Source organism: Sinocyclocheilus grahami, unplaced genomic scaffold (assembly GCF_001515645.1).
Source record: "Sinocyclocheilus grahami isolate Dianchi unplaced genomic scaffold, SAMN03320097.WGS_v1.1 scaffold222.1, whole genome shotgun sequence".
Taxonomy (NCBI): Eukaryota; Metazoa; Chordata; class Actinopteri; order Cypriniformes; family Cyprinidae; genus Sinocyclocheilus; species Sinocyclocheilus grahami.
In genome coordinates this window covers 2849186-2859754 of record NW_015505401.1, presented here as the reverse complement: position 1 = coordinate 2859754, position 10569 = coordinate 2849186, and the positions used below count along the sequence as shown (strand labels likewise).

General features: G+C 37.6%; 2 protein-coding genes across 2 annotated transcripts in view; both read left to right on the top strand.

The window, feature by feature from the left end:
• Positions 1 to 759, top strand: part of LOC107596737 (caspase-2-like) — a gene marked incomplete at its 3' end in the record, with an annotated part of 21352 nt that extends 20593 nt beyond the window's left edge. Inside the window, exon 10 of the mRNA XM_016287534.1 lies at positions 497 to 759. Within this exon, the coding sequence (XP_016143020.1) occupies positions 497 to 759 (263 nt within the window). The remainder of the gene's footprint in view (positions 1 to 496) is intronic.
• Positions 760 to 5411: 4652 nt separating this feature from the next.
• Positions 5412 to 10569, top strand: part of LOC107596673 (chloride channel protein 1-like) — a 47065-nt gene continuing 41907 nt past the window's right edge. Inside the window, exon 1 of the mRNA XM_016287467.1 lies at positions 5412 to 5480. Within this exon, the coding sequence (XP_016142953.1) occupies positions 5430 to 5480 (51 nt within the window). The 5' untranslated portion in view covers positions 5412 to 5429. The remainder of the gene's footprint in view (positions 5481 to 10569) is intronic.

Genomic DNA, 10569 nt, shown 5'->3' with positions numbered 1-10569 from the left:
GGAAAAAAAAAAACCCCACAAGGCCAAAAAAAAAAAAAAAAAAAAAAAACAGAAACCCCGTTAAAAAAAACCCCCCCCCCCCCCCCCCAAAAAAAAAAAAAAAACACTAAAAGACATAGTTTTGACTGGTAATTTTTTTTTTATAAAATAGTAAGTATGTGTTGAGTAATATATAGTAGTATTTCCAGACACGTTTATTGAATTCTTTGAAAGTGAAAAATGGTAAAGATGCACATTATGTGCCTCATGCCAAAAACAAATCTCTGAGGCGTATTGTATGGAAGTATGATGGTTTTAATTAATTGAGGAGTTAATTTTATTCAGCTGAAGCATTTAAATAGGTTTTTAATAAAGTCTGTTTAAAAAAAATAAAATAAAGGTTGTAAAATAACTTTATTGTACTTTAAATTGGCAATGAAATATAAATTAACCACGGAAGCTAGCATGGTGTTAAATCACTAACACACAAACAAGCAAACATTTCTTTCTGGTTCAGAGGAGATGGACAATGGTGTGGACCAGTTGGATGGTCAGGAACGGACTCAATCTCCAGGCTGTGAACAGAGGGATGCTGGCAGAGAGGGGGAAAGAGATGACAAAGAGAGGGAGGTGAAAGACAGGGAGAGACTGAGAGTCAAACTGCCCCAGAGATCCGACATGATCTGCGGCTTTGCCACCCTCAAAGGTTTCAGTGTGTATACATTGTTGTATCTTCATCTGATTTTCTTACCATTCATCATTTCATATGTGACCCTGGACCACAAAACCATTCTTAAGTCGCTGGGGTATATTTTTAGTAATAGCCAACAATATTTATGCCTTGCTCTTTTTTGTTTTTTTACCAAAAATTGCTAAGAGTGAATATGCCATTTGTGAGATATATGTGAAAAAAAATCCCATTTGTTTTCGTGATATATAGGGAGAGATTGGGGTTAAAAATAACCCCAAATCAAATATATATATTTTTTATTCCAATATTTTCTTTTTTATTCAACAGCTGTATAAAATTTGCTGAACAATTACCCTTTTTTTTTTAACCAAAGTCAACATTTGATCAGTCTTTTGTTTTATCAGATTTCTTTTTATTTGTTTGTTTTCAATTTACTTTGTACAGTTTTTTATTTCTTTTTCTCAGTAACTCATGTATTGTATGTTTTGTAATTGTGGAGCCTTTTTATAGCCAACCCGTAAACTTGTTGGTACATTCAGAGCAGCTGTCGCACATACACTGTTGTATGCATAGACATGCATAGTAACATTGTGCCAGTACTATACTAAACCCCTCCATACCATTTCACAGAGCCGATCTGCTCTTACTTTATCTTTGGTGCAGCGTTGCATGCATTGTATCAACATCAGTACAACTTTAAATGAATGTTTTCTGTAAGTATTGCGGCATGACATCTGTTAATTTTCTTTAGTAACCCTGTATTCACCATGGCAGCTTTATTGAAATTTAATAGGGCTTCCTGACTCAGAGTTAAAAGTTAAACTATTTCTCTATTTTGGTTGGCATATAAAAGTTATTTTTTAAAACGTATCAATACACTTGATCATTCTGTAGATATTCATGCAATTCTAAAACTTCCAGATTTCAGTTGCATTCCAAATGGTGTTTCCACTCGTTTTCAATGCGGAGTATTGTCAAAATGAAATGTATGTATCCTCATAATATGTTTCTTAATTATGCCTGTACATATGCATATTTCTTATACTCTTGCACATTACATTTCACTTTAAACATTCTGTGTGCCAACAAATTCACATTATGGAGACTGAAAGTATGCTGTCTTAAAGCCTACAGGTGGCGGTAGAGAGCTTTTGTACCTCATCAGCTCACCTTCTGTCATTTAGAGGTTCCAGGGTTTAGACACAGTCTTCCTGTTCTACACACACAACATTATTCCTCCTGGGAATGTGGTGTGTAAATTTGCGTGTGCTGTTTTCCATCTGTGTCTGTGTCTTCCTGATCCAGTAGGCATGACCTTTAGGTTAAAGGTCATACCTTTGACCTTTTGACACTGCCATGGCATCCATTTCACACTCAACCACAGGTTATCACTCAACGTGATTCTTTTATTTTTCTGTATTTTATTTTATTTGTACTGTTTTAGAAGCCAATGATGTAGATGTATACTGTTCATGCTGATATTGCTTTCAAGCAACTGTTGCTTTGTTGGGTTTTATTCTTTTATATTTTAACTAATAAGCTTCTTTGAACTGGGAGAATAATATGGGCATAGGTTCATTTTAAGCAAACATTAAAATCGTAAATATAAAGTGAGGGGCTGGTGCAGATAAATAATTTATAAAGGATTACTTTCATAATGGGCAAAAGTGCCATGATTATTTAGGAAAAAAATGACTGGTTATTTGATGAAATACTAGTTATTTTCATCAGTCATTTGAAGTTTTAAATGAAAAACAAAACTAAAGTAAGAAACATAAAATGTATATACTAAGAAAATTTATTAATTTCAGACCCAAAGTTTTGCTATACTGTGCAAGTATTTCTTTAATCCTGCACTCATTCCATTGAGAGAACGCCAGCACATTTACAGTATGTTCTCCAAAACCAGCCTAACTTTGTTTTAAACAACTCCCCCAACTGTATTTATAGATAATCAATGTATTTCTCAGGCTGTGTTAAACTGGTTTTGAATGTGTGTTCTGAATTGTAATGGAGAAAGCGTTGACATTTAGCCCCTCAGGTTCTAGTTGTGGTAACAAATGTTTAAAAGTTCCCCTATGAAGGTATTAAAACCCACAATGGACAGATACATATTATAAAATCCAGTTTAGTCCCTGCCAGACGAGTGCCTAGCAAACTTGATATTAAATGGTTTATTCACTGCCTTTTTTCATCTGTACTAACCAACTATGAAGGGTGCTTAAAGAAACTTTAGGGAAACTGTCATTTTTGTATTTTTGTAATGCAAAAGCTGCCATGTAATAAAGAAATACTGTTCCAAAGACCTTTGACTTGCGTTGTGGAGTGCATTGTCTGGTTGGTTATAATTGAGTGTCAGCCATGTTGGATGTTATTCTCTGTATCGAGTTGTTTAGTATTAGATGTCTCTCACTCCCTGTCCCGCTCTGTTTTTCAGAGTTGTCCTCGGCTTCCGTGGTGATGCATTTTTATCTGCGTGCTCGGGTTTCTCTGTCCTGCCGTGGCTGCAGGAACGGCCGTCATTGTACCGATCCCATAACACCTACCCATCTGACCTGTTAGCGTGACTCCAGCACTGAAGCCTTCGCCGCAAGGCCCAGATGGTATGTATATAAATGCGTGGAGGATTACTTTAATCACTTTATTTATTTTGAAGCTTTATTTAGTTGTCCACCGAGGTATATCCTGGCCAATCAATTGGAAGGCCCAGTTGTGATATAAAAAGCGACAACCTACACAATGTATAAGTTTAAGTATAAGTATAAGTTTTGCTGCACTTTTAGCTCATCAGATCAGTGGATGCTTCACTCGGATGTCTCTCTAGGTTAATGCCTGTAAACATTTCGGACTCTAGAAGCCATGAGTTGGCAGAGAGTTTACATATTCATCATCCCGTTAATCAGAGTAGTGGTTGAATCACAGCAGGAGTGTGTTGTATTTTAAGACTCTGCGGGGCATCTGAGTTTCCTCGCTGCTGCATTGAACGCTGTTGTATTGGGTCACGTTGCCCCCCCCCTATGCGTGGAGGATTACTTTAATCACTTTATTTATTTTGAAGCTTTATTTAGTTGTCCACCGAGGTATATCCTGGCCAATCAATTGGAAGGCCCAGTTGTGATATAAAAAGCGACAACCTACACAATGTATTTCAGAAGTCCTGAAGGGTTGCGTATAAGTTTTGCTGCACTTTTAGCTCATCAGATCAGTGGATGCTTCACTCGGATGTCTCTCTAGGTTAATGCCTGTAAACATTTCGGACTCTAGAAGCCATGAGTTGGCAGAGAGTTTACATATTCATCATCCCGTTAATCAGAGTAGTGGTTGAATCACAGCAGGAGTGTGTTGTATTTTAAGACTCTGCGGGGCATCTGAGTTTCCTCGCTGCTGCATTGAACGCTGTTGTATTGGGTCACGTTGCCCCCCCCCCCAGCTCCTTCCAAAACACATACTCACTCATCATGTTACACGGGTGCCCCTGAGGGGGTGGTGTCCTGTCAAAAAACAGGACTCCTCCTTGCTCGCCAGAAGGAACAAAAACAAGAAGAGGTGGAAGTAAAACAGAAATCCAGCTGGGAGGGGTTCAGGCCCGCAGATAGATGGGGAGGCATGTTGCCGCTAGTAACGGCTGATGTCGTTAATGTGAGATGAGGCGGCGATTAGCCGTGTGCCGCAGCTAAGAAAAGACAAGCAAATCTGGACCTGTATTATCTATTTAACACAAAACACAAGTACGCTCATTTGGGCTCAACTGTTTCAGTCACTCTCCGCCAGCTCTTTGAGTCTTTGTGTTTTTATTCACTACACTACACTTCGTAGTGATTTTTTAAAACCATTTTGCTTGCCCTCTTCATAAAATTGATCCTTATTTATTTAATATATCCTGACAGTGCTTGTTTTAGGATTTGAATCATCCGTTTCATGTTAACTACAGAATGTGTAGATTAAAGGGTTAGTTCACCCAAAAATGAAAATTCTGTCATTAATTACTCACCCTCATGTCTTTTCTAACCTGTAAGACTCTAACCCGTTCATCTTCGGAACACAAATTAAGATATTTTTGATGGAATATGAGAGCTGTCTGACCCTGCATAGACAGCAACGCAACTGAAATGCTTCCAAGTCCAGAGACGTAGCAAGGAGATCGGTAAAATAATCCATGTGACATCAGTGGTTCATCCGCAATTATACGAAGCTACGAGAACACTTTTTGTGCGCAAAAGAAAAAAAAACGACTTTATTCAACAATTTGTCTCCTCCGCATCGTTGTTTTTTTCCCTTTCTTTTGCGCACAAAAAGTGTTCTCGTAGCTTCGTATAATTGAGAACCCTGACCTTTGTGTTACCAGCTTGCTAATATACCAAATTTGCCAATACCATGTATTTGACAGAAACTATGGATACCATAGTAATGTTTTGCAAGGGTTGTGAATATCTGCATGTTTGTGATGCGTTTGCTTTCTCTGCTCCTCCGTAAGTGTTGTTGGTGCAGTGTATTACAGGTAGGCCGACTCTTTGCCAGTTTGTGGATGGTGTGTTCCAGTGTATCTAATTGAAGAATCACACGTCTCAGCATTTTTCTTGCAAGTGTGTGTTGCGGGTACTGTAACATAAGAGTGAGACAGCGTGTGTATCTTGCGCTTTGAGAGGGGTGGTGTTTGTAACTGAATAAATGGGTAAGAGTCGGTGAGTGTATGTTTCATTTGCTGTAACACAGGAGTGAGACTGTGTGTGTTTATTTTTGGCTCAGTGCGAGCGTGTCGATGGCTGCCGATGCGTCGCAAAGGAAAGCTCTGAGATACCAGCAAACCCTGGTCAGTCACTGTCTTTCTGTGCCTCTTTTTCTCTCCCGTTGTTTTGTTGTCTTACTCCGAGACGTTTCGCTGTCTTGCTTTTGGTGGGTAGCTTGCTGAGATTTGTCGTGGTCGGTCTGGTCTGTTGTAACCTAGAAATGCTTGTCTGCCCAAAATATGACTCTTTAAAAATTGGTCTCAAAGTCTTTCACTTCACTAGCCTCGGCTTTAATTGATTTTCCATTCTATTCTTAGTGGTGGCGACACACATGGAGCTCACTGGGCTGTTCTAGCACAACTCATGAATCGGTATGAGAATTGTCGTAACCCATGTCAACACCCTACTGATTAAAGACAATCTGTCTCGTAAACTTGCATTAGAGTCCATACAATGGATTTGTGCTTCCTTATCAGATGCTTATTGGGAGAGAACAATGTTTGCGTGTTCTGCTTTCCACCTCCTTGCTTTTTTAATGCTTGTCAGTCATTTTACGGTTACTTCAGGTTGCTTCCCCTTGCAGCATTTTCTTTTTGTGAACTCCGTTTACTGGCGTCATTTGGAGTGAAAAAAAGTCTCAGGTTTCTGAAAGTTCTGTAAAACTCCTCGAATGCCCTTAAGGATTATTTGCAATGTCGTAGACTTGCTGAACTAAGCAGATGTGTGGACCAAACCTCGTGATTTGTGCGTATTCGTGCTAACCTACGCACTCCATCTCTGCTGCTATACGCTAGCAGAAACCTGAGCATGCAGGTTAAATATACGCCTGGCCCTGCTGCTCTCGATGGCCGCTATACGGCAGAGAGGAACATATGGTCAGCTGGTCAGGTTCATTGAGCTATTTGTTAGAGTTTGGTTCTATTGGACAGCTTATTAGGAAGGCCCAAAGATTGTATTAAAGTAAAAGGAAATAGAGTGAACACAAAAGGTCAAGTGTCAAAAGAAAGCGCGAGAGAATAGTCGTAAATTTGGTATGTGAGAAAGTAAGACGAGGGGGCGAAAGAGCGTCAATTCATTAGCTGTCAGTTTTGCACTGTCACAAGTCATTAAGTTCCCACACACAGGCTCCCCTCAACCTTCCATTTCTCCACCTGTCTTCCTCTCTTCTCTCACTCGCGAGTTCCCACATCGATTTTCCTCTCCTGCCGCACAATATGGGAAGAATGCCAGGGCTGGGAGCTTTTTTTAACCTCTGTAAATTTTACGCATAAACGCATTACTGCCTCTGCCGTCCCCTTTCTGTCTGTCTCGCACACGCAGGAGATTCCTGTAGGGAAAATGATCCAGTCAGAGAAAAACTTGATCAGTAGCCTTATTCATAGGCTTTATGTGAATGTTTTCCTCTTTATAATCAGATTTAATACACTGTTGCTATTCTGTTGCTGCTGAAAGAGTGTTTTTCACTCAATATATTATTACAAATGTGTGTGTGTTTAGAATTTGCCAGCTTGAAGGGATAGTTCACACAAAAATGGTATATATCAGGTAAAGTACATGCCAAATTTTCAGTTGGTACAACATTACTATAATATTGAAGGTTAAAATGAAGTTTTTACAATAATAAATTTACATATATTTTTTACTTCAGTTCGTTTAAAAATATATATATATAAACATTTAAATGGTGGCTGTCATAAAAACTTGATGGATTTATTCAAACAAATTAAACATTGAAGAACAGTAACAATGATAATGAATATGTTATATGGTGCATATGTTAAGCAAAATGCCCCTCTCTACAGATTATTTTTCTATCTGACTAATGAATTTATGGTCACCGAATATGTTTTTTTCTGAGGTAAATGTGACGTTACGTGACATTGTTTAGACGCCATTATATTGACGTCTTTGCACGGCTGAAACACAGATTGAGCGATTACATGAGACAGGATACAGATTGTAAAGTTGTACTCTTTCTTTTAACTTGCCTTCGGATGTTTAGTCATGTTTATTTTGTTCTGAAACTGGTATTAATGTGGAGGAGACGATCAGTTCACGTGCGCCTCGCTCTGACGCAGGTCTGTTGAACTGAGGCGCTACAACGATCTGTCACTCCACATTAAACAGCATTTATTGTTTAAATGCTGCAATACAATGGACAGAATTTGAAATCTGAGACTTTGTTTCATATGAAAAGTACCAAAGCACAGTGGTTATTGTGATATATTGGATGGGAAGTACCCTTCAATGTTCTGTCCATTAACTGAAAGCAGGCTAGACTAATCGATTCTTGGGATTTAGGAATCGATATCGTTCCGTAAAAATGACAATCGGTTTATATTTCGAGATATCTATATTTTTTACCCAGCCCTAATTTGTAAACAGCAACGCAACTACCGTTTGTTGCTTTTTCAAATGCGTGTTAAAAGCGTGGAGGCATTTTCTCTTCTCAGCGCTTAAACTCGCGGGCACACACACACAAAGCCAATTCGGAAAGAAATAAAACACACAGAAGTTACTTGAACACATAACAGAAAAAAATTTCTAATCGTAACCGAGTACTGAACCATAGATGTTGTACCAACAGTTCAACGTTATATTGAGAATTGTGACATCCCTAATGTGTACTTACAGTATACTTATCTAAGAAAGTACTGGGTAATACAAAGTAACTACATGGTTAAGATTAGGTTTAGAGGTAAGTTCAAGGTTATTAACTACAGTAGTTATTACCCAATTATTATAATTACTCCAGTCTTCCCTTTGGTTTGCCTCCAGCTAGCGCTGTGACGTAATTGTGACGTCGGCCCTAAAAGGGTCTATAATGTATTACAATAATATGGTGCAGATATCTGCCACTATTTGCACTAGTAGAAATACTAATCTACACAAGTAGAAGAAATAGCATGCGACTACTATTTACATTTATTGCTAAGAAAATACTGTTATTTTTGTTATTTATACATGTAAATAGAACCTAATTTAAATATTTTGGGGGATCTGTCCCTTTTATGAGGGAATGATGGGATAGTTCACCCAAAATGAAAATTTTGTCATAATTTACTCACCTGTATGGCTTTCTTCTGTGGAGCACAAAAGACATTGGACAACATTGATTTTCATTGTGTAGACAAAAATCACTTATGTTCTACAGAAGAAAGGTAGTCATAGGGGTTTGGAACAAATGAGGGTGAGTTAATCATGATATCATTTTCATTTTTGAGCAAACCATCCCTAAAAATGCTGAGTGTCAGGTTTAGACTTGAATGATGGAAATGATAATTTGCTTGGTGTGAAACAAAAGAAGGCAATGGAAAGTTTCTACCATGATGGAAAAACGAATGATGGTGTCTGGTCTTAGATGACCGATGTATTTGTTTACAGCTGTGTTTGCTCATACTAATGTTAAACAGCACTGCGTGTTGTTTTTAATGGGCACACTTAAGTGATTTCACTTCCAGGTCAGGCAGCTGCTGATGACCTCTTCTTTAGCACAGAGGCCTCTGGGAGTCTGACTGCTGATTGACAGCAATGAACAGACTGAGAGTCAAGTGGAGGGAGTGTGCAGGAGATCAATGGGTTGTTGCATTTGAGCTTTGACTTAATTATTGGGCAGAAATGCAAATAATAATGTTTTGAGAAAGAATTTGCATATTCCTAGGGTCTTGTGAACTACAGACTACAGACTGCTGAAATATCTAAATTCTTTCCAAATTTCCAGAGTTTCCAAATCCAAACTCTCTTTGGTTAAGGTTGTGTTTTGTTTTTCTTGGTTGAGACTTTTTAATAACTTTATATAATTATTGATAAATAGAAAATGCTTAACTGATCAGTGGTATATGTACTTTCAAATATGGGCATGCTGTGTGAAAATATGTAAAAACTTAATTTTTCTTTACTTAAATGTACATAATCTCATTAGTCTGATTTTTTTTTTTATCATGGACAAAGTCAAGTCCACTTTAAAGAGACCTTTTTTTATGTGGTGTTTTGAGGGTGTGTAAACTGTTCATAGGCTGGTGTTAAAAAAAATTGCACAGCACTGTCAGTTCATGCTGGGTCTAACAGAAAACACTACATAAATGTGCCTAAATGTGTTAACTTCATAACCAGAATATGTGTCCAAAAGTAATAATAATACAGTTTATTTCAAAGACTCAGGGAACAAATCTGAATCTGCAATTCTTTTTTATTTTTTTTAAGCTTTTTCCAAAGCATTAACAATACTTTTTATTAACACAAAGCATTAACACAACTCCATACAACTGCAAAATGTTATTTTTCCCCAAATTAACTCTTTCCACCTAAATAAATAGTTAAATTATGTATAGTAATATCAGTAATAATAAAAGTAAAAAATAAAGAAATGAAACGTAACACATGTATACATTTAAAATGAACATAATTAAATATGCAGAAATGTTTTCTCATTTAATATCCTTCAGATTCAATGCAATTAACCCTGACTGGTAACCTGGCAACCTGAACATTTAACCTGAAAATTCAGTAGTTATTTCTTCCTCAGAAGCACTTATAATCTAAACCTGGATTTGTTTTCACATGGATTGACAAAAATGTATCTAACTCCTGGAAGTTGTATAAATCCGAAATTGTCCAATAAAGTTAGAGCTTTCCAATTTGCGAAAGTGCCGTACACTCTCAGAAAAAAAGGTACAAAAAGCTATCACTGGCGCGGTACGTTTTTAAAAGGTACACTTTTAGGAACTTATAGGTACACTTTAGGTACTTGTATGTGCATTTAAAGGGGTCATAGGATGCGATTTCAATTTTTCCTCTCTTTGGAGTGTTACAAGCTCTTGGTGCATAAAGAAGATCTGTAAAGTTGCAAAGACTAAAGTCTCAAATCCAAAGAGATATTCTTTATAAAAGTTAAGGGTCAGCCATGCCTACCTAAAATGGCTCGTTCTAACACGCCCCCACGTTTCCTGATCCTGGTAGAGTAGACTACAGTGCTGGCTGTTCTGACTCGGAAACTGTAAGTAAGTTTTTTTTATATTTAGAGAGTTTTTATATTTAAAGAGAGTTTTTTGAGGAGTGTAGAGTAGGGCTTGTTGTTTGTCATTTCTCCGATCACAAATGCAGACATGGTTTTATGTTTACGCGGCGCGATGCAACGCAACGCGTAAAAAGACAGTATAAGTCATTATAATC